General features: G+C 51.7%; 4 protein-coding genes across 17 annotated transcripts in view; 2 read left to right on the plus strand and 2 right to left on the minus strand.

The window, feature by feature from the left end:
- Positions 1-22,533, plus strand: part of PFDN2 (prefoldin subunit 2) — a 185,846-nt gene that overhangs the window by 112,580 nt on the left and 50,733 nt on the right. The gene's annotated exons all lie outside the window — the stretch shown is intronic.
- Positions 5,410-11,121, plus strand: B4GALT3 (beta-1,4-galactosyltransferase 3). 3 transcript variants are annotated; one of them, XM_055587321.1, is made up of 8 exons: positions 5,410-5,658; positions 6,220-6,365; positions 6,688-6,986; positions 7,492-7,727; positions 8,504-8,694; positions 8,803-8,925; positions 10,117-10,221; positions 10,332-11,121. In XM_055587321.1, the coding sequence occupies exons 3-8, from the start codon at positions 6,725-6,727 to the stop codon at positions 10,603-10,605; spliced, it is 1,191 nt and encodes a 396-aa protein (XP_055443296.1). In that variant the 5' UTR covers positions 5,410-5,658; positions 6,220-6,365; positions 6,688-6,724; the 3' UTR covers positions 10,606-11,121. The 3 variants fall into 3 exon arrangements, with proteins under 3 accessions (XP_055443296.1, XP_055443294.1, XP_055443295.1); XM_055587319.1 differs by having other exon boundaries at positions 6,712-6,986; XM_055587320.1 differs by lacking the exon at positions 5,410-5,658 and adding an exon at positions 5,693-5,999 and having other exon boundaries at positions 6,712-6,986.
- Positions 11,219-15,180, minus strand: PPOX (protoporphyrinogen oxidase). 7 transcript variants are annotated; one of them, XM_055587311.1, is made up of 13 exons: positions 14,834-14,970; positions 14,571-14,665; positions 14,289-14,423; positions 14,037-14,152; positions 13,723-13,855; positions 13,283-13,427; positions 12,983-13,173; positions 12,505-12,565; positions 12,208-12,326; positions 12,016-12,126; positions 11,767-11,916; positions 11,517-11,559; positions 11,219-11,437 (listed from the first exon to the last, which is right to left on the minus strand). In XM_055587311.1, the coding sequence occupies exons 2-13, from the start codon at positions 14,655-14,657 to the stop codon at positions 11,295-11,297; spliced, it is 1,434 nt and encodes a 477-aa protein (XP_055443286.1). In that variant the 5' UTR covers positions 14,658-14,665; positions 14,834-14,970; the 3' UTR covers positions 11,219-11,294. The 7 variants fall into 7 exon arrangements, with proteins under 7 accessions (XP_055443286.1, XP_055443287.1, XP_055443285.1 ...); XM_055587312.1 differs by having other exon boundaries at positions 14,571-14,682; positions 14,834-14,949; XM_055587310.1 differs by lacking the exon at positions 14,571-14,665 and having other exon boundaries at positions 14,834-15,180.
- On the minus strand, positions 15,741-22,505 carry USP21 (ubiquitin specific peptidase 21). 6 transcript variants are annotated; one of them, XM_055587304.1, is made up of 14 exons: positions 22,292-22,505; positions 21,966-22,058; positions 20,286-20,906; positions 19,421-19,480; positions 19,172-19,292; positions 18,837-18,948; positions 18,500-18,655; positions 17,925-17,989; positions 17,518-17,621; positions 17,250-17,336; positions 16,891-16,969; positions 16,554-16,661; positions 16,335-16,449; positions 15,741-16,123 (listed from the first exon to the last, which is right to left on the minus strand). In XM_055587304.1, exons 1-14 carry the CDS (start codon positions 22,352-22,354, stop codon positions 16,033-16,035), a joined length of 1,875 nt encoding a protein of 624 aa, XP_055443279.1. In that variant the 5' UTR covers positions 22,355-22,505; the 3' UTR covers positions 15,741-16,032. The 6 variants fall into 6 exon arrangements, with proteins under 6 accessions (XP_055443279.1, XP_055443284.1, XP_055443278.1 ...); XM_055587309.1 differs by lacking the exon at positions 22,292-22,505 and adding an exon at positions 22,152-22,269 and having other exon boundaries at positions 20,547-20,906; XM_055587303.1 differs by lacking the exon at positions 22,292-22,505 and adding an exon at positions 22,152-22,268.

Consider the following 22,533-nt stretch of genomic DNA (forward strand, 5'->3'; position numbering starts at 1 on the left):
GGGACGATTTTAAAGACATTGAGCTGTGCATTAGAATGTGCTCTTGCTTCCCTCTCCCTTCCCCCATGCCTCTGAAGTCTCCTGGAGAAACTAAGTAGAGATTTGTTGCTGTTGTTGTTTAGTCACCAAGTCGAGTCTGACTCGGGACTCTTTTGCAACCAGGTGGACTGTAGCCTGCCAGGCTCCTCTGTCCATGAAATTCTCCAGGCAAGAATAATGGAGTGGGTTGCCATTTCCTTCTCCAGGAGATCTTCTTGATCCAGGGATTGAACCTATGTCTCCTGCATTGGCAAGTGGATTCTTTTCCACTGAGCCTCCAGGGAAGCGCAAGTAGAGATTTAAATTATTATTTTTAGTTATTAGACTGGGTTTCTTCTATTACGTTGTGTGTCATGACTGGGCCTCTAGGGGCCCCATGATTTTATTCAGAATACAAAAAGGCAGGATGTTGTGGTAGAAACCAGCATATTAGAATTCAAGCTTTCAGAAATGTAGCAGTTCTCAATGATGACTAAGCCCAGGGTGGGGCCGGCATGAAAAGGAGTGGAAGTGAAGTTTCCTGAAAACAGGGAGCTTGCAAATGAATGTAGAGGAGTTGTCAGAAGATGGTAGATATGAAGGATAGAAGGTGAAGATCAATTTTATAAGAGTAGAACATCATGGAGGGGGAGAGGCTCAGAGGAAAAGTCCTCTAGATGAGATCTATATCAATTTTCTGTACAAGTCTATCTTTTCCATTATATAGTGAGAACTTAAAAAAAAAAGAAGTAGGGCTTTTACTTTACTTTACTTTACTTACTCTTATTTTGTGCTCAAAATTCAGATGTATTGAATATCCACTGTTTGCTGGCCCTTTCCCATACTTCTCATGAAATATCACAAAACCCTTTAAGATGGGTTCACTGTACAGATGAACCCAGAGAGTGTATTGCTCAACATCACACAGCCAGAGGTTTCAAAGCTGCCATTGTGGGACTTCCCTGATGGTCCAGTGGTTAAAAATCTGCCTTGCAATGCAGGGGACGTGGGTTCAATCCCTGGTGGGGGAACGAAGATCCCACATACCTTGGAGTGACTAAGCCTGTACGCTGCAACTCCTGAGCCTGCACACCACAACTAGAGAATCTGCACCACAATGAAAGACTCCCCATGATGCAACGAAGACCTGATGCAGCCAAGAAAAAAAAGTTGCTGTTGTACTGAAATCCAGTATTCTATAATTATAAGCCTTCACAGGCACATCAAACTCATTAAGTCCAAAGTTTAACTTGTCATCACTATTGTTGCCCCCAAATTTGCCTCTTCTAAGTTTTGTTTCTCATTAAATGTCCATTGGTCCATATTAGAAATCCAAGATTCATCTTGGAGTCTTCTAACTCCCTGACTTGGCACATGCCATCAATCACCAAGTCCTATTTGCCTCCCAGAAGTTCTCAAAGCTGTCTTCTTCCCTCTAGTCCCACTGAAATTACCTTACTTTGCATGAGCTTCATTTCACTCCTGGATTTCTGCAGTAACCTTAATAGGTCCCTGCTTCCAGCCTTGACCACTCTGATAATGCTCCATGTTTCCACCAGAGCAAACTTCCTAAAATCTCTGTTTTGAGCATTTTAAGGCCTTCATCTTGCCCTCAGGATAAAAATCTCTTTTAATGTGGCTTATGGACTCTTTCATTATCTGGCACCTATTTACCTCATCAGTCTCATCTCTCATCATTCCCCTCACCCTATCGTTTAGCTCTACTGATCCATTTTTTAATTTGCCCAATGCCCTAATTTATTCCTCATTTTCAGACTGCACTATGGTTTTCTTGGTCTAGAACACAATCCATCTGTTAAAAGATAATTTTCAGAAAAGGGTAAAATTATAACTCTCACTCTGTAAAAACTTATTCTGACACTTGGTAAAATGGTAAGAAAGATTTTATTCAGGATTATCGCAATAGGGGCCAACACTGTCCCAGTCCGAGAGAGACTGGATTCAACTCTGAATATAGTTGTTGCCCTAATGGTCCGGAAATGAGCAATGAGAATGAAGACAGAACACGAAATCTGGGGCAACAGGTCAGCGACCTGCAGCCTCTGTTGGACTGAGGGGCAGAGTCCACTCTGAGTCCAGCTTTTATTCCTAATTGTAGACCACAAGACTTTCTCAGATATTATCTTTCTCAAGACACATGCTGTTTCAATCACACACTCCTAAATGTCCTGGACTATACTGACAGAGTCCAGATCTCTTTGTTTTCACCCCAGGCCTCTCCCTTCTGGGCTAGTCTTGGGAACAATTAGAAAGTGAGTAAACAGCGAGGAGAAGGGGACGACAGAGGATAAGATGGTTGGATGGCATCACCGACTCAATGGACATGGGTTTGGGTGGACTCCGGGACTTGGTGATGGACAGGGAGGCCTGGCATGCTGCAGTTCATGGAGTCGCAAAGACTCAGGCACGACTGAGTGACTGAACTGAACTGAAGCAACATTCATGCCTGACTCCGACCCGGTGTTTCAAGGTCCATGCGTTCATGATTCCAGTCATACTTCCTTCTGGGTCTGGCCTTGGGGTTTTTAACAAGGATATTATTCTAAGAAAAACATGAAAGATAATTATTAACATATTTTCTTAATATATGCTGTTTTTCCAGGTGCTATTTCTATGGAGTGTCTCAAGGCTGTGAAAGTACATTATTAGGAATTCCCTCTACATACAGTAAGGACAAATGGATATTTATAGCCAATAAGCAGAACTAAAGAGTCAAGGGATGGAAAATTACATCAAGGATAAGAAGATTCTTGCTAAACCAACTTAGAATTCTTGCTAAAAGCAGGCCAAGGAGATCAGAAATTAAGGGTAAGGGGATTCTTGCTAAACTGATATCGGATTCTTCTTAAAAATGGCTACAGGCCCAAGGATGAGGTCTATCGGAAAAGAGGGCTCAGGGGGCCTGTTTAAAATTTGGTCAATGAAGAGACTTTTTGTTAATACACGTATAAAAATGAACACCTGTTAAAGGTTTTATTTAACTCACAAGGAAACAAGCAGAAGACTCTTGAGAGTCCCTCAGACAGCAAGGAGATCAAACCAGTCAATCCCAAAGGATGTCAATCTTGAATATTCATTGGAAGGACTGATGCCGAAGCTGAAGCTCCAATACTTTGGCCACCTGATGCAAAGAGCCGACTCATTGGAAAAGACCCTGATGCTGGGAAAGACTGAAGGCAGAAGGAGAAGGGGATGACAGAGGATGTGATGGTTGGATGGCATCATTGACTCAATGGACATGCGTTTGAGCAAGCTCTGGGAGATGGTGAAGGACAGGGAAGCCTGGCATGCTGCAGACCATGGGGTCGCAAAGAGTTGGACACGACTGAGCAACTGAACAAAAGAATAGACACATTTATGTAGATCAGGGATACAGAAATATGTACATGAAGGCAAAACTGTTTTTCCACAAATTCGGGAGGAGGGAGTTAATTGAACCTCTGCCAGACAATAGAATTTACATTGGGTCAGCTACCTACAGAGTTGTAAAATAGCCGCGTGGAAACAGAAACTTATGCAACAGGACACACTATAGACACATACTTTAGGTTTCCTGTCACTTCTGGGAAGTCTTTCCCAAACTTCAACTTGTGAATGAGGTGCAATTTCTAGGTTATCATATTTATTACACTATATTGTCTGTAACTCCTCCCATCCCCACATAAGAACATGAGGTTTTTGAGGCAGACACTGTGAGTTATTCAAAGTTTTCTCAGTCTGATCATCTGCTTCTAAAGGAGCACAGTATTCGAAGCGGGTAGCAGAAGCCACAAGATAAACATATTGCGTATTAGCGGAGCTTCCGTCTTATTCTAACATCTGGGGAAACACATTTTTACATTAAAGCAGATGCTGCCCTCCCCTTCATACTCAATATTTCCTTGTTTTATTAACCATTTCTATTTCAAGGCCTGAGGGATACCTTGGGGATACAAAAATGCACCAGAGTGGTCTGCAAAGATGTACCCCAGGCAGGAAACAATTTTGATAATAAGTGGCACTAGATTGCAGTGGGGGGCACTGACACAATGAGAATCGTATTCCGACCAGCCTGGGGTGATAGGTCTTCTGACACACTGGCCTCTCAGTCCTTCTTGGCCCGGAGGAAGGTCCTGGTTGGACTGGCTGTTTTTATAAGTCTAGGGGTGGGGACTGGACATGGAATAACAGGCTGCTTCCAAATTGGGAAAGGAGTATGTCAAGGCTGCATATTGTCACACTGCTTATTTAACTTATATACAGAGTATATCAAGCGAAATGCCAGGCTGGATGAAGCACAAGCTGGAATCAAGGGAGAAATATCAATAACCTCAGATATGCAGATGACATCACCTTTATGGCAGAAAGTGAAGAAGAACTAAAGAGCCTCTTGATTCTGAAAGTGAAAGAGGAGAGTGAAAAAACTAGATTAAAACTCAACATTCAGAAAACTAAGATCATGGCATCCGGTCCCATCACTTCATGGCAAATAGATGGGCAAACAATGGAAACAGTGACAGACTTTATTTTTTTGGGCTCCAAAATCACTGCAGATGGTGAGTGCAGCCATGAAATTAAAAGACATTTGCTTTTTGGAAGAAAAGTTATGACCAATCTAGATAGCGTATTAAAAACCAGAGATACTACTTTGCCAACAAAGGTCCGTCTAGTCAAAGCTATGGTTTTTCCAGTAGTCATGTACGGATGTGAGAGTTGGATCTTAAAACTGAACGCTGAAGAATTGATGCTCTTGAACTGCGGTGTTGGAGAAGACTCTTGAGAGTCCCTTGGACTGCAAGATCAAACCAGTCCATCCTAAAGGAAATAAGTCCTGGGTGTTCATTGGAAGGACTGATGCTGAAGCTTAAATTCCAATACTTTGGCCAACTTATGCAAATAACTGACTCATTTGAAAAGATCCTGATGCTGGGAAAGATTGAAGGCAGGAGAAGGGGAGGACAGAGGATGAGACAGTTGAATGGCATCACCGACTCGATGCACATGAGTTTGAGCAAATTCCGGGAGTTGGTGAAGGACAGGGAAGCCTGGCATCCTGCAGTCCATGGGGTCGCAAAGAGTCGGACACGACTCAGAGGCTGAATTGAGGGGTGGGGAATGGAATCCTGCTAGGAGTTGGTCCAGTGGGGAAGAGACCCTGCGCCGGTTCCCAAAAGGTCGAGCCCCTCGTTGACTGCGGCCTGAAGCGAGCCCCACCATCCCCGCGGTGCTCAGACCCTGCGCTCCACGCCTGGGTGACCCCCCCACTCCGAGGCCCCGCCCCGTGACGCGAGGCCCCGCCCCCGCGGCGCCCGCTTCCAAGATGGCGGCAGCGATTCCTGCCCGGCTGTCCGGGTGGCGGTGACGACGGGCGGCATAAGGCCAGGTGTGTAGGCTGGAGATGGTGGGGTGAAGAGGCCCTGGAGAAAGGTTTGAGAGATTGGGAAGGTGAGAAGTTTTGGGTAAAGGCTGTAAACAGCCTTGAGCAAGGAGGGAGACCTAAGTGCAAGTCCGGACAGAGGCCGGCGGGCTCACTTTGCAAGGTAGAGCAATCGCCAGAGGAGGTTGGCGTGGGATGAGATGAGGCTGCTCCGAAAGAACTGGGCTGTAACCCCTTCCAGACCGCTGACCACGCCCCTCTAGGTGAGCTAGCCCAGGTTCCTGACAGGTTCTGCCCAGCCCTCCCTCTCCCTATCTCATTTCATCAATAACCCCGATCCCCATCCTCGCTAGGATGGAGAAAGGTAGAAGAAGGTAGAGGACGCCACCCCCATCCTATTTCCTGCCGCGCTCCGGGGTTGTTTGCTTGCAGCTCCCAGGTGGTCACCTCCCTGCACCTGCGGAGCTAGCTCCCATAAATGTGAAGAACGGAAAGGAGCCAGTTTCTTCCGCCTCCCTGGGTACTCTTGAGGCCACTTCACAGTCCTGTTAGGACTGCCTCACCCAGATCTCCAGTAGTTGCCCTGTCCCCACTCCCCAAACAGGTTGGTCCTGTTGGGGTGGGGGATGGTTACATACCGAGTGAATCTGACACGCTATAGGATGGCTGGGGCAGAGCCGGGGACCTAGCATCTCCTGCTCCACCCCTTTTCTCTCCAACCACTTTCCCTCGCTCGCTTCCCGAGCTGGGAAACCGGCTTCACCCTGTTCCTGCCCTCTGCCCCTCTGGGGGTGGCTGGCTATCCTTGACCACTTCTGTTCCAGCTGGTCCCAAGATTGCTGTTGGCGTGCTGGATGGAGCCTGTCTCTGTCCTCTGTTACGTTTCCAATTTTATATAATGCTTCACATCTCTGCTCCCCCGGGACCTCCTGGAGTCCCCATGATCCTGAAGAAGACAGTTTGAATCTAGGTGAGTCTTTCTCTCCCCCTCTAAAATTGGAAGGAATGTTCTCCAGAGAATGCTCTGGAATGGCCTTGGGACCTGAATGATGTAAGCATTCTCGGGGGTGGGGACTGAGTAGGTGGTGGGAGGGGTGGGGGAGAGTGAAACTTAGGCTGGGAGTGACAGGTGGTGTGGCCTGCCGATGGTTACATTCTATTTCTTTCTGTATCGGTGTGTGCTCCCTTCTATGACTCTGTTCTTTTCCTTTTTCCTCTTTACCCCTGCCCACCACCTTCATCAATACCCAATGATCTCTCTGTTGGCATGCTGCCTTCCTGCCCCCTCCCAGAACTCTCCTCTCTCTCTCATCCAGACCCCAGCACAGAATGTTGCGGAGGTTGCTGGAGCGGCCCTGCACCCTGGCCCTACTTGTGGGCTCCCAGCTGGCAGTCATGATGTACCTGTCATTGGGGGGCTTTCGAAGCCTCAGTGCCCTCTTTGGCCGAGAGCAGGAGCCGGCATTTGACTATTCTCATCCCCATGATGTCTACAGTAACCTCAGTCACATGCCTGGGGCCCCTGTTGCCCCAGGGGGCCTCCCAGCTCCTCAAGGCCTGCCATACTGTCCCGAACGATCTCCTCTCTTAGGTGAGTGCAGAAGGAAAGCAGAAGGCAAGGCCAAGGTGTGGGGACAGGGAGGCTTGGACAAGTATAGGATGGCAGCTGTGGGTCTTCAAACTGGAGGGTCATGGAACTGGAAGGTAGGCTAATGTTGAGATAGATGGACTCTAAATTTGGAGTTTCGACTTGGGTTCTTTGATTGAGCCACAGCTTTCCATTGCCTGCCCGTTTATGGGCTCTTCATGCCTCAGGGTAGGATTAGGAGTTAGTTGGAAGTCCTGTTCTCTCCACCTGCTAACTGTAAGCTTCCAACTTTGTGAGGCAGGGGAGAGTTAAGGAACCCTAAAATAAGGCAGGCTAGGTGAGGAGCCTTCATCTTCCAGACTTTGCAAAGTTGTCCCAATGATAGGGAACTCAAGGTTTTGTGAGATTTCTTAGCAGGCCCTTGGGGGAGCTGAGTCCCAGAATCAGACTGGCAGGGACAGTTCTCCTTGACCTTCTAATCCCTGACCTTGTCATTCCCTCCCGACAGTGGGTCCCATATCCGTGTCCTTTAGCCCAGTGCCATCGTTGGCAGAGATTGTGGAGAGGAATCCCCGGGTAGAACCGGGGGGCCGATACCGCCCTGCAAGGTGTGAGCCCCGGTCCCGGACAGCCATCATTGTGCCCCACCGTGCCCGGGAGCACCACCTGCGCCTGCTGCTGTACCACCTGCATCCGTTCCTGCAGCGCCAGCAGCTTGCTTACGGCATTTATGTCATCCACCAGGTACTCCCAGTTCCCACGCCACTGTGATTTTTTTATAAGGAAGCCTCAAGCAAATTCCACTCCACTCTCATATAATGGGTCTCAAAATAATTAAAAGAGGGTCAGACTGTAGAATGTAAGAAAGCAGCAGCTTGCACTGCTCTGCCAACATGTTAGCCCCATGCTTCTTCTTAAGGATATTCCCGTTGTTCTGTAATCTTCCATGATTTTTCTGTTGTTGAATTTGGAAGTGGATAGATTTGGGCTAAAGTTCTGGTTCTGCTATTTGTTCCATATGTGACCTTGAGCAACACACCCAACCTGCTAAAATGAGGCAAAGAGTGGTAACCAATATACCACCTATTTCACATGGTTGTTGGGATTAAATGCTAAATAGTAGCATGTGTGTGTCAGGCACATGTGTGTTAGTTGCTCAGCCATGTCCAGTTCTTTGCGACCCCATAGACTGTGCCAGCCAGGCTCTTCTGTCCACAGGATTCTTCAGGCAAGAATACTGGAGTGGGTTGCCATTCCCTTCTCCAGGGGATCTTCCTGACCCAGAGATCAAACCCGGGTCTCCTGCATTGCAAGCAGGCTCTTTACCATCTGAGCCACCAGGGAAGCCCATCCAGCACATACTGATGCTCAAAAAATTTTGTTGAATGAGAAAACAAAGAAGTTGTCTTTCTCTTCATCCTCTTTATCCCATAACCTACTTTGACTTCCCTCCATTCACTTTTATGCTTCTTCTCCATGCCACCTATAGACCTAGTTGGTCCTCCTCCATTATCTTCCAGGCTGGAAATGGAACATTTAACAGGGCAAAGCTGCTGAATGTTGGGGTGCGGGAGGCCCTGCGAGATGAAGAATGGGACTGCTTGTTCCTGCATGATGTGGATCTCCTGCCAGAGAACGACCACAACCTGTATGTGTGCGACCCCCGAGGACCTCGGCACGTTGCTGTTGCCATGAACAAATTTGGATACAGGTAGAGGGCACAGGAGGGTACTGGAAGCAGGGTATTCCACCATCCAGTGGAAGAAGGAGGGATGGCTCCCAGAAGACGTGTGGAATCCAAGGATCTTTCTTTCCCCAGCCTCCCGTATCCCCAGTACTTTGGCGGGGTCTCAGCGCTCACTCCTGACCAGTACCTGAAGATGAATGGCTTCCCCAATGAATACTGGGGCTGGGGTGGTGAGGATGACGACATTGCTACCAGGTCAGACTTCTTGCCACCACCTTCTTCCCTGACCCCAGCCTGGATCCCTGTCCTCTAAGACCACCTCTAGCCCTAGTCTTTTAACACTAATTTAGCTCCCTGATCCTGAACAGTGCCTATCCTCTCCCTTATCTTTGCGGTCTACCCAGGTCAGGCTTTGCATGCTGCTCCCCCTTCTGTTATCTTTCAGTCCCTTAGAGCTGGTTAATAACATTCCCGGGAGAGAAGACAAGATCAATACAATCAATCCCAATAGTATCATGGGATTCCAGAACTGGAAAGGGGCCTAGAGACTGTTTAGTCCTGCCTCTGCTAGGATTGCATCCAAACCACTTCCTGCAGAGCTGGAAGAGGAAAGGCTCTGCTCCACATAGTCCAGAATCACTTTTTTTTTTTTTTTAAATAAAGGGCCTGTGCCATTGGCATGATGCCAGCTTATTTTTAGCATATAAAACATTTTGACCTTCAGCCTCAGCTGACCCAATTTCATATGTCATTTGACTATTTGGGCTTGATATGCTGGGCCCCTTGCTTCTCCTCCTGCTTTGTCCTCTGGGAAGAGATCTCTATGAATTCTTGTCTTCTGTATGTGTGTAAAGCACCCAGCAATTTCTAAATGTATGTATTCTTTCAGTACCTTCCCCAGCCTGGCTTCTGTGTATCAGAATTGGAGTTCATTTCTTTCCAGGTCTTGATTTCCTGGTTCCACACTTTTCTTAAATGTGGGTGGGGGACAGGAGTGCAGCAGAGCTGAGGCCGCTCAGCCACTAATCTCAGTAAGAATTGCTGAGCTTGGGTCTGTGGTTCCCAGTCTTGTCCTACCTTTTTTGACAAAATGGTTCCTCTCCCTGTCCTTTCCAGACAGCAAAGGCAGCTCCTGGGAGCCATTTGGGAAACAGGTGGGAGGTGCAAAGCTACCTCTGCCAATGGTTTATAGCCCCCAGCGTGCCTGCACTAGGCCCTGAGGGTTTGGAGACAGCCAGCTTTTACATTCTCTTCAGCCTTTCCTTGTTTCTGTTTGACTTTTCTGTTGTTCCTTCCAGTACTTGGCCCTTTGTCCAGTTAGTAACAGTTGTTCTTTGTGTAAAGAAACATGCAGTTCCTCCCTCGCTGGCCTTAGCTCTTCTTGCTCACCTGTCAGCAGCTTTCTTCCACTCTGGATCCTCCAAGGTGCCCTCACTTTTCCCATAGGGTTCGCTTGGCTGGGATGAAGATCTCCCGTCCCCCCACATCTGTGGGACACTATAAGATGGTGAAGCACCGAGGAGATAAGGGCAACGAGGAAAATCCCCACAGGTACGACGGGAGGGTTGCCTGGGAATTACTAGTGAATCCTTAGGGCTCTACAGTTTCTAGATTCCTGGCTGTTCCTTTCCGGGTCTCAGTCTCCAATCTGTAACCCTCAGGTTTGACCTCCTGGTCCGTACCCAGAATTCCTGGACTCAAGATGGAATGAACTCACTGACATACCAGTTGCTGTCTCGAGAGCTGGGCCCTCTCTATACGAACATCACAGCAGACATTGGAACTGACCCTCGGGGTCCCCGGACTTCCTCTGGTCCCCATTACCCGCCTGGTTCCTCCCAAGCCTTCCGTCAGGAGATGCTGCAGCGCCGGCCCCCAGCCAGGCCTGGCCCTCTGCCTACTGCCAACCACACAGCTCCTCATGGTTCACACTGACTCCTTCTTAATCATGAAACTGACTCTTTCCCACTTTAATCATGAAACTGAATCAGAGGGGTTATATTTTCCCCACCCTCAGCTCCTCACTGCTCTTAGAGGGATGTGGGGAACTGAACTTTACTGCTGTGCTAGGGGCAGGGGCCTCTCCTCACTGCTGGACTGGAGCTGGGCTCCTCTGGCCCTGGTGGTCTCTCTTTCTAGGGTCACCTGCCAGGGCTTATGACTGTGAATCCTTGATGTCATGACTTATGTGATGACTCCTAGGAGTCCCCTGCCCATGGGGTAGGAGCAGGGCTGGACCCCAAATCCCTTCTTCTTCCATGGAGAGAAGAGTGATCTGGCTTCTCCCGGGACCTCTGTGAATATTTATTCTATTTATGGTTCCCAGGAAGTGTGTTTGAAGGAAGCCCCTCCCTGGGTACTTTCTGCCAGTAATGGAGTAGCTCCCTCTTTTGGACCTGGCTCAGGGGGCTGGGATTTTGATATATTTTCTAATAAAGGACTTTGTCTCGCCTCTGCTCCTGCTTTCTGCGTCCCAGGCACTCTTTGCCTATCTTTGCTCACCCACCCCCACCTTCTGCCCTTGGATGACAGAACAGCCAGGCCAAGCCAAGCTTTAGCAACTTTTATTTTCATGGGTGAGAGAATCCCTGCCACCAGGGGCAAGAAGAAGTGGGAGCTGAGGATCAACTGTTGGGTTCTGTGCCCAAGACACGGGCTGCTGCCTGACGCCCGCTCTCTATACAGTCATTGACAGCAACCCCCTCATAGGAGGCCCCGGCCAGAGTCAAAGGCAGCTTCTGAGCAGCCAGGAATTGGGCAGCTGACTCTGAAAGGAAAGAAAAGGAATATTACAGCTGGGGTCTATTTTCATGGCTCTTCTCAGCCCAGCTGCTTTCTCAACTTACCCAATTTTTGCCAGTGGCCTAATGTATACTGGGGGATAGAGTTCTGGAGAGAGAAAAAGGGATACAGGGAAAACATTATTATTGATATCCCAGGCCTGGGTGCTACATTCCGTGGGGTCACAAAGAGTCAAACATGACTTAGTAACTGAACAACAGGCCTGGATAGACAATGACAAATGGATCAGTCCCTGCTTCCAAGCCTGCCTCTACTAGGTAGCTGAAGAGTGTTTACCTTGTGTTACCAACTCACCTTGTGTAGATGGACCAAGCAGTGACTTGGTGGCTCATTCAGTCCTAATTGAGTGGCAGCAGCTTTCTCAGCCTCCTGTTGGAGCAGCTCCTGAGATAAGACACAGCCCCTGGCTTCTAGTGTCTGTAACCAGGAACCTCCCAGCATCACCTAAGGAGGAAAGATGGCACTGACCAGCCTGGCCTTACTGCACTGGGGCAGAGAGGAGCCCTTTGGAAACCCCCACTAAGCATGGCTGCCTTCTCTCACAGTCAGTCTGAGGCCAGGCAGGCTGCCATTCTGCTCAGGGAAAGCAACGGAGTCATACACAATTCCCAGGATAACGGGATCTTCTGAGGATGGCACCAAATGTCCAAATCCCTGGAGAAAACAGAGAATGGGTCAGGACGGAAGGGTTCCAGTTGAGCCCGTGTCTGTCTCGCCTCCTTTTCTGGGTCACACCTGCACAGGCAGACGAGCTCCTCGGTACTGCAGATTCACCACAGCCACAGACACAGCAGTGATGGTGCTCAGGGCACGGGCCAGAGGTGCGGCCTCAGCAGGGAGCAGCTTGCTGAGCGCTGGAGGACAGAGCAGCCTGCCTCAGGAGGCGTTCCCAGTGCAGTTTTGGCCACCCTCCTTAGGATAAGATCCCCACGAGGATGAGCAGTTCAAGGGCGTGGTATGGTCTCGTTGGCCCAGGAAGAAGCTAGGGTGCCTCACCCTGGCTGGGGAAGGGGAGGGTGGCTATCCCATTACCTGAAGCTGGAATGGCACTAATAATGTGGTCAGCCTCCAGGCTGCTGTCCTCTAGAGACACCTGAAAGGATGAAAACATTAAAAGACAGAAATCATGGGAATTGTGCCTCAGTTTCCTAGCACCCAAGTGGCAGGAGAGAGACTGGATGCTGACTCAGGATGAAGAGACTGACTATGTTGTCAGAACAAAAATCATCCCCCTGTTACTCCAGCAAGTGGGCCAGACAAAAGCCAATGAGCCAATTTGAAATGTTTAGTGGAGCTGGGTGGTTCTTTCCCTTAGCTGGGAGCCACTTATCCACAGATCTGGATCAGATGGTCTTGGAGGAAGGTCCACAAAGAAGGCCTAAGAACCTGGGGTAGCCCATATTTAAGCAGCTTGTAGGACAGAAGAAAAAGAGAAACTCCAGTCCTGGAGTTTAAATAAAGATGAAAACTCTAACACGCAGGGTCATTACAGTCCAGGAGGCTCGCCTACCTTCCAGCGCCCTTCTGCCTGGAGACTGAGCCCACAGACTGGCTGGCCTTGGAGAACACTGACACCCCTACTAGTCAGGTGGGCGTGGAGGGTCTGGGGCAATGTCTCCAGCCCTCCACGGAGTGACCACTGGCTCCAGCGCTCAGTCCGAGCTTGGCGAATAAGTGCTGAGTCCAGCTGTGGGCCCCGGCCTGCAGGGGAGGAAGCAGAGAAGAATCATTAAAATAGCACCCCTTGCCTCCAGTCCCTCATTCTGGCAGTCCTTAATATCTTCAACCCTTGAACCAACTGCCCCCTCACCTGCCCCTAGCAGCAGCCCCAGTAATATGGAACGATGGGTTTGCTCAGCTTGGAAGAGACTGGGAAAGCAGGACCTGATGCTGAGCTCACGGCTGTTGCCTGCAAACACTCCACGGCAGAGACTGTCCATGGCTAGAGACGCCACCTTAAGGGTGAGACTAGGATTGAGAGGCCAAGGAATAAACTGCACTAATTTCCACTAATTCCTGCTTGGTAGGGAATGGGGGCAGCATGGGTTTACTTGGAAAGCAGTCTGGCTATAACAGATGGATGGGAAGGAAGTGAAGGCATTCACCTCAACACAAAGTTTGGGGGGCTCAAAGAGAAGAGGGCATTTTCAGAGGCTACAGAAGAGGCCCCAGTGGTAGGTTTGGGCCCCAGTGGTAGCTTTGCAGCCGGTTTAGAAGGGGAGGGATCTGGGGGCTTTTGGGTGGTGTTACCTCGGGACCAAGGCGGCGCTGGGCAAAACTGTGCACAGTCTCATCAGGGTCTTTGCCACGAGGGGTGGTCAAATCCCTCAGCCCAGCCCAGAACAGAGGTTTGGAGAAGGGAGGTGAAGGGCGGAGGAGCCCCCTGCATGGAGGAAGGCACAGTGAAAAGGGAGCTCCGATTTACCTTTCCAGCTCCAGGGGATCATTTCTATTCGTTTGGCCCCTTTTGCTGGGAGGGCTGACAGACTGGGAGATGAGGAAATGGAAGGGATGTGAGGACAAGGGCAAAGGAGAAGGATGGCAGTAAGGGAGTGATACGTTACCTGATGCCAGAGGGCAACGCATGCAGAGCACCGCCTACATACAAGAACCTGTTCTGGGCAGCTGGATGGTCTCCCCGGACCGGCAACACTTCTGAGTCCAAGCCAAGCTCAGAAACCTGCTCTCCACACGTCCTCAAGAAGAGGATATACTAAGGAAAGGACTGGCCACCAAATCCACTTGCTCCCCTTAACTCTATCCTCTAATGAAGGCCTCTCCGCAATACCTCCTAGGCATTGCACAAAGCCGCTCACCAGGAGCAAGGTCCGGGCTCCCAGGGCTCCCGCCGGCCGAATCCCTCGAGGTCCAAGTTCAAAAATGGCACCATCTGGCCCTCGTACTGAGTGGATCCAGCCTCCCAGGCGCTCGCTGCCCTCCACCAAGACCACCTGAGGACAAGAGGGAGACACTGCAGCCTACAGCCACAGCCCCGGCGGCATAAGAGGTCAGGAGAAAAAGGGGGCGGCGCATTCGCTCTTGCTGGAAATGGGAGAGAAGTGTTAAAGGCGCTCCCTCTGGCAGCGTGGAGCACTCACCTTGGGGGGACAGGGTGCCCGGCTCAGGTAGTAACTGGCGGCCAAGCCGCTGATCCCTCCGCCCAGCACGACCACGGTCCGGCCCATGAAGAAACCTGCGGGTGAAGAGGCACTACGAACAGCGTGACCGCAAGCAGCCTGCTCTCCAGAAAACCTGCGAGCTCCGCGTCCCACCCCCGGCCATTCGCTGCTTTCGGGGAAACCCAGAGCCGGCGGATGGGGTGGTGGAACTCTGAGGTCCCCTCCCAGGGCCTAGGACTCACCCACGAGGGGAACGAGAAAAATGAGGCGAAAGGAGGAGGTAGAGGTCTCAGCGCATCACCCCGCCGGCGATCCGGGGGGACAGGGGAGGCGGATAAGGGCCACACCCACGCTATCTGCTCGCGCAGGGCTCGGGGACCCAACTGGACGCCGGTGTTCTGGAGCGCTTTCCCTCCCACCCCCATCTAGGCCTAGTGCTTTCAGCCCGTAGCCTCCGCCCCCAAGCTTTTTGGCCTCTCCGACTCTCCGTCCATTCTAGTCTCGCGGACGCTCCAGCCTGTAGTAGGCTGTTCTCTGAAGCTGGAGATTAACTGGTTCGATGCCGGGCTGGAGAGAGCGGCCATATCTCGCACGGCTCTCCCTTCAGGGCTGGAGCGGCGAGAGCTGAATCCTGGTCAGCATTCCCCAGCTCGAGCTTCCCAGGCCCCACCTAGGGTGAGAACCCTGGAGGGAGGGTCCCATGAGCTTTGGTTGTAGGGAGAGTAGATAGGGACACTGGAGGCTGGTCCGTGGGGAGGTGGCTTCATCAACAGCTCCTTGATGTTAGCAACAGCCTGGGCCTGTGGGAGCTAGGGCAGCCCGGCAGCGTACCGTGTTTATCCACAGGGGTCCCTGGGTACCAAGCTCTCGAGAGGCAGCCCCCTACGCTGGCAAAACCCGTGGACCCCCGTGTCCGCCCTCTAGCTCCAGGATTCCTTACAGCTTCACGGGTCTCAAGTTTGCCTTCCCTCTTCTCCTCCCAATGTAAACCCTGGCATCACCGTGTCCTGGTCCCATCCCATCCCCACCCCCACGGCTCTGAGCGGGCCCCCATCTGTTCAGAGAGGGAACTGGGTCCCAGGAAGACTCCCCATTCGGCCTAGTTCTGTATCTCCACACCCTTAAAACACAAATACAAATAAGGACATCTTTTTTTTTTTTTTTTTTAATAAATTTATTCACAAAAAAAGTGAGACTGTAGAGGGTCTGGGGGCTGTACACGGGCAGGGGCCTGTGGAGCTCTGTACATGGGACTGGGAGACAAGGGAGCCTCCAGGTGAAAGGGTATTTTTTAATAAAAAAAATAATGGGAGGTACAACCACCCCCTCCCCCCTCCCCGATTAAAAAGACACAAAAATAGACGTCTCTGAGGTAAATGGGGAGCCTGGGGGCTTAAGGGTGTTGAAAGGGTTTCACAGGTGCCAGGGCATAAAAGGGATGTCACAGGCACCGGGGTGGCTCCTGCATCAGTTGGTAGAACAGCACGTAGCCCTCACTGGACGCCACCTGGTTTTCACTGACAGGGGAGACACTAGGAAGAAGGGACGTGGGGAAAGAGGTGTGATCATCTCTGCGTGTTCCTACCTCCCCACAAGATCAACCTCACAGCATCCAGGTAGTGATCAGGATACCAACCCCGCCCCCACCGCCCGGCACTGTGCTCTCCTGGGGCTTCGTCTTTGGGAAAGGTGTCAGAGCTGCTGTGGGGACAGGGCCGGAGGGGAGTAGCAGGCTCTTCTCACCGAGAGTCATTGTAGACGTGCCAGCCAGTCTGGCACCGGCACAGGGCTGTGTAGTGGCCGTAGTGGACGCTGCCCGAGTGGTTGCAAAGGGCGTACAGCTGATACACGGGGCTTCCTTCAGGGTTACAGACGACCAAATCCTACAGTCAGAGCTGTGCCCAGCTCTCACTCTTCCCTCCCCTGCATGGAGCTCCCCAGGACCTTCCCTATCAGACTCACCGGCTTTGTCACTGGCGAAGTCCCCTAGGCTCAGTCGCTGCAGTGGGAAGTCTACACCTACTGAACTTTTCTTGATGGAGCCTCGGGAGGCGGAAAATCGATTAAGATCTAAGCTCTGGTTAAGGAGAATTTGGGAGGCAGAGGGCCTCTGAGGGGGGCTGAGGAATTGAATGTTGTTCACCACCCCTCCCGGAACACATTTCAGGAGCATGATAGGGAAAGGTGGAGTGGCCGGCTTTTCCTAAGGCAAACTGAATTCCCAAATGTCCAGCTTCTGTAAACATGGAAAATGTGGAAAAAAGAATGAATGGGAGAAATAATCTGAAGGTTAGGATACGGAGCACGAGAATGCGGGGGAATCTCTGTACTGTCAACTTTTTGGTACTTCGTGTTTTCTGCCGACATCGGTCACACACCTAAATAAATGTCAAATAATGTTATAAGGTTAACGTGTTCCTCACCTCAGCTAGCTTTTCTGGCATCCTGACTCACAAATTCACTGTGCTCCGCATACACTTCTGCATCCTCTGGGCCGCTGCCCTTTGCCCTGGAAGCACCAGGACAAACCTGAAACTCCTTTAAAAACCCTGACACGTGTCATTCTTCATACTCAGGCACCATGCAACCCCTTTTACACATGGAGCTCCCCACCCAGGCTTCCCACCCTTACTATATCCCTTGTGAACCCCCACATACTGGGGCATTCTCCGATTCTAGCTCTTCTTCCTTGGTGAAAAGGTTGAAACAATCTCGCAGAGACACCTTGCCCCCAGCAAATCCTTTCTGGGGGGAAAGGGGAGTGAAGGGTCAGCATGGTATGAATTTACTTTTCCAACTCTTCGCAAATAATCCAAGCTTCATTTCTGCTCCAGAGACCCACAGGGTTCCCTCCCACACTAGGGGTGGGAGGGTTGCATCACAGAACCCATGTCCCATCCACCCCTGGAATCTTCTGGAACCCCACCTTGGGGATGGGCAGGGACAGGTCACAAAAAACCTCGAAGGTCGTGGAGCGATACCCACAGGCCTGGCACTTGAGACAACTTTTCAACTGGCCCACAAACAGGTCTAGATAGAAGCAAAGGGGCAGGAGAAACAGTCACTGTGGGATGCCTAAGGTGCTTTCTTGGAATCCCACCCCCTTACCTGACCTTTCCTTTCCCACCACCAACACTCCTCACAAACCCCTAACAGCTTTTCCACCCAGTCCTGTTCCCATACCCCTCGATAGTATTGATTTTTTCTGCCAAGCCAGCACCGCCACCCCCACCACAGACACTTTCCCCCATCACTGTCTTACTTCATACCCATGATCTTCCCCCACACACAGACACACAGACACTCCCTCCATCACTTTGTTTTACTCCATACCCACGATCTTGCTGTCCTCTCTTTCCAGGTAACGCTTCCACATTAGGTTGGCTCGATCGTCATCGCTACCACAGAGCAAGGAAAGTGGGAAGCATCCATAAGACAGCAGGAACGCTGGGCACCCCCACCACCACTGAAATGATCCACAAAGCTCTGTACCCCACCCCACCCCATACCCGACCCCCTCTGTGCCCCGGCTCCTTCTTTGAATTTCAAGAAAGAGTCAAAGGAGCCCTCCTTCAGAGGACTTTCTGGTGAGAGGAAGACAAAGGAATGTAAACAGGGGAAGAACATGCCGTCTTCCTCCACCTGGCTCCAAACCTCTTTTGTACCTTATAAATTAATTATCCCCTCCTCCGTCAATATGGTGACAGCCACAGCACTATCTTCTGCTTCCATCTGCGCCCCTCAGCCTCCTCCTTCCTTCTTCCTGCTTCTGCACTGCTTCACAAACCATTTTCTGAACTATGTATTTCCTTGGACCCTACAGCCTCAACCGTGACTAACTCACTTCTATGAAGGATGAATGCTGCTGATAAACTACTGGGGAGAAGAGGGAGGGGGAGCAACCTTACCTTAACTCGGGTTCTTCTAGCAGAGCCCCTCCAAGGCGGGATGGGTGGGGAGCAGGACTACTGGCCAGGATTGGTGGAGCCCGGCGGCCTCGGCGGTTGATTTCAAGGTGTAGCCGCTCCATGAGGAGCTTCAGAAACTCTTGGGCATCCTGCTGGCTGCAGTCAGACAAAGAGCATGGGCAACTGACTCCTCCCTAGTCCACAGTCACTAATCTCTGCCCAGGCATCTGTCCCCACTTCCTGGATGAAGAGCATCTCAAGGCTCAGAATGAGGCTGCCAGGGCTCCTACCCCCAGACAAGGCCAGAGAGAAATCCCATACCCTCCAGCTCTCCCACCTGTATCCAGAGAAGGAGGGGACGTATTTCTGGAAGACAGCTCGGAATCGAGTAGGATTCACAGCTTCACAGGAATCAGGGTGCCACAGGGCACCAATCACATCTGCAAAGGCTGTTAGGATGGGAGTGGGGAAGGGAAACAAAAGTTAATGACTACAAGAGGGAAGCAAGAGGAGGCCCAGAGGGTGGAAAACAACCTCTAGGAAATCAGACACAGGGAAAAACAGATACAACTGCCAGCTTTCAGGCTCGGGGTCACCGCTACTGGCAGATGAACCTACACGGGGTTGGGGAAAAGAGGACTTGAAAGGGGGGAGCAGGAGTTGTTGCCCTACCTTCAGTGAGCTCCTGGGCTCGGCCCCCTCCAGGCACCTCTTGACGGAAGTCCCTTCGTAGACAGAAGTCCCGAAGAGGCCGGGTGCTACTCAAACACTGTAGCACAGCATTCAGGAAGCACTGGGGAGCAGGAGAGACCCAAGAAGCCTTAGGAGAACTTCAGTGCTGCGCTTCTAGTTTCCCTCCCCATGCCTGTCCCCAGCACCAGTCCACATTCCTGTTCGGAAGGATGGAAGAATGGCTCTCACCGTGTTTCCCAGATTTCGGAGGCCAACATGACCAGAGCCCAGAAGCAGTGTGTGATGAGCCTGGAAGGTCAGTACAGAACAGTCAACAGGTGCCTGTATACCCTACCTGGCACTTTAACCTTCCCACAGCATGCTGCCCACTGCCTTCCCCATCCCATCCTTCACCCCCAAACTCTTCACTTCTTCCCTCACTGAGCATCAGGGTCTCCCTACCTCACTGGCCATGAGCAGTAAGCCCATCACAGCTGAGTGTACCACGGTCTCAGCCATGGCTGTCCCATCTGTTCCCCACTTACTCCTCTGCCCAGCTAGCCGGCGATGCAACTCCTGGGGCAACTCCCCAAGCACTGGCATGGTTGCCCAGCTGCTCCCCACCCCCACCTTGCTACCCGCAAGGCCCCCTCCTGCACCCGTGGCCCCTTTCTACACCCTCTCCTGATGGCTCCAACTGCAATCAGCTTAGCTCACTTAGCTCGGGGAAATGGGCAACCACATTAGCTCAGATGTTCTGAGCCTGCCCCTCCTTCGCTCCAGAGATTAATTAAACCTAGGCAAGCATCCTAGGAGAGAAGGCACAGCAAGGGAAATTAAGGGCCTGGGGACCCAAATAATTCCAAATGGTTGAGTTAATTCCTTGGAGAATGAAATGGCAAACCATGCTGGGGAGTCACAGACAAGCCCAAAAAGGGTCTATGAGGCTCAAGGGTACTTAAGTAAGGGAGAAGAGAGTCCACACTACTGAAATGAAGGGGTGAAAAAGAAATTTGGGGGAAAAGGAGAAAGGAAAGCCATATGATGGCAAGAAAGCTGGAGGCATGGAGGAACGTGTGGACATGGAAGGCCACGTGTGCTGGCGAATCCTCACCATCTTGTCATCGGAGTAGAAAGGTTCAGAGGGCCGGGCAGATATCACGTGGAAGGAGCCATGGGGAGTAGGGGGCTCTGTCCGTATGCTGAACAAAGTGGGTGGCCCAGGAAAGCCCCCGAGGCGGCGGAGAGAGGTGCTACGTCTCAAAGGGGGTGGCTCAGGCCGGAGAGCCAAGCGGCTCAGTGCAGCCCCCAGCTCTCCAGTGCCACGGTGCCCTCCCAAGGCAATCCCCATTGGACGCAAGTCCCCACTGCTCACAGACTTGGAACGGGCTAGGTTGGTCCTGGATGGGAGAGGCAGAGCCACAGTTGGAGGTGGTGAGCCAGGCAGGGGAACTCCATGATCTGCCCGAAGTGGGCCACTGGGACGAGGGCCTGAGATCCGTCCCCGTCCCAGCTCCAGTTTCTTGAGCCGTTCCTCAGGGGGACCTGGCCTAGGAGGCAGAGGTCGTAACATGGGATTTGGCCCAGGGGCTGGGTTTCGTCGCTCCTTGCTCCGGGCCCGGGGAGCAAATGGTAGCTTGGATCCCACTCGGGGCTGGATATTAAGAGGTGGCTCTCGGGTCCGTCCCAGGCGGTGCTCAGAAGCTTGGGGCATTGTGGACGCCACAGGCTGGACCTGGGAGAAGAAGACAGGGTCAACATTTGAACATGGAAGGAGGTGGGAACCTAGGCTACCATACCTGGCTATATGCAAGGAGGGCAGGAACCATATCATATCAGTCATTGTATCCCCAGTAGCTAGCATAGTGTTTGGCACAAAGTAAACACTTAGTAACCATTGAGTAAATGAATGAATGAATGATAGCAGTCCAGAGCTTTGACTCTACATTCCTTACCCTCTTCTTGCAGAATACAGCTTTACTGGAGAGCCAATGAAAAGACAGTTCCTATCTCACCTGTCTTTATAATCTAAATGTTCATGAAGGTCCCCCATACTTGGCTAGTCAAGTGGGATGTGCTCTGGGTCATTTAGAACCTCTGGTCAAATAGGGGTGTGGATACAAGTACAACAGCCCCAAAGATAGCATTCCATTCTCAAACCTCTGCCCCTCCGGGCTGCAAATGAAGCAGATTAAAAGGGTGACTTGCCAATCACTCCCTCCCCCCGCCTCTGAGCTCCAAAGTGATGTCGGGGCTTAGGGGCAGTGGCGAGCAGGGAGGACGAACAACTAATGCCCTGACCCTCAAGCTCTGCACCTTGCCCACCACAGCAGCTTTCAACCGGGTCCGCCCCCCTCGAGGGCAGAAAGGCCGAGGCTGCTGATTGGCTACGGGGTCCAGAGGCATATTCTCCACGATCCAAGGATGCTGGTCCCTCCAGCCCAGTTCTCTCAGGCCTGCCAGGACCCCAGCGGCTTTGCCTTTGTGGAGGGCGATCTCTCGAGTCTGGAGGAGTCTTCCCTCGGAACCCCCCACGCCATACGCCCCGGACCGTACCTGTCCCCGAGTGAGGCGGCGGGGGAGGCCAACCGGGGTCAGGCCTCAGCTCAGGGCCACCCCCTACTACCCTCGCGCAGCGCCCCCGCGGGCCCGGCTGCAGCTTTAGCCGCAGCTATCGCCCAGCTCTCTCCCGCCGCAGGGGCCACCGCCATCTTTGTTGGTCCCGCCCGGCCACCGGCCACCGGCTTCACTGTCTCTCAGGGCGCCTGCGCACCCCCACTCAGAATCCACCCACCTGCATCCTCGGCGCTTGCGTGAACCCGCCCCCTTGGCTCCGCCGCTGACACCATGGAAACACAGCCAACTTTAGGACCGCCAGTTCCCAGCTCTGCCAAAAATTTTCTTTAGACCATCATTCCAAAGCAAGTCCCTAAAGTACAGAGTCCCATCGCCCCATCTTGTGGCTCTAAAGGATATAAACCTGACAATCGTTGTATGGGCCCCCGGCTTGCAGCACAGACCTTCCCAGGGAGCAGGGATGCGAATGTAGGGTCCAGCCCACAGAACAGAGAAGTATCCACATAGGGATGGGAAGCTCCTCGGCGGGTAGGGAATACTGACCCTGCAAAACCAGTCCTCAGTCATCTTGCAGGCCGAAGCAGGAGGCTCCCTGCTCAAGCACATGAGCAGACTTCAGCAGCAGGGACAGCAGTCAGGATTTCCTTTCATTCTGGTCCAGACCAGAGCTTCCTCCATTTCCCCCTCCCCCCTGAACTAGGATGGTCGTACATGTGCCTTGGGTGGTAGCCTGCTGACCCTTAGGCTACTCACCCACGATTACAGCCACCAATGAGAGCCGCAAG

The sequence above is a fragment of the Bubalus kerabau genome, chromosome 6 (genome assembly GCF_029407905.1).
Source record: "Bubalus kerabau isolate K-KA32 ecotype Philippines breed swamp buffalo chromosome 6, PCC_UOA_SB_1v2, whole genome shotgun sequence".
Taxonomy (NCBI): Eukaryota; Metazoa; Chordata; class Mammalia; order Artiodactyla; family Bovidae; genus Bubalus; species Bubalus kerabau.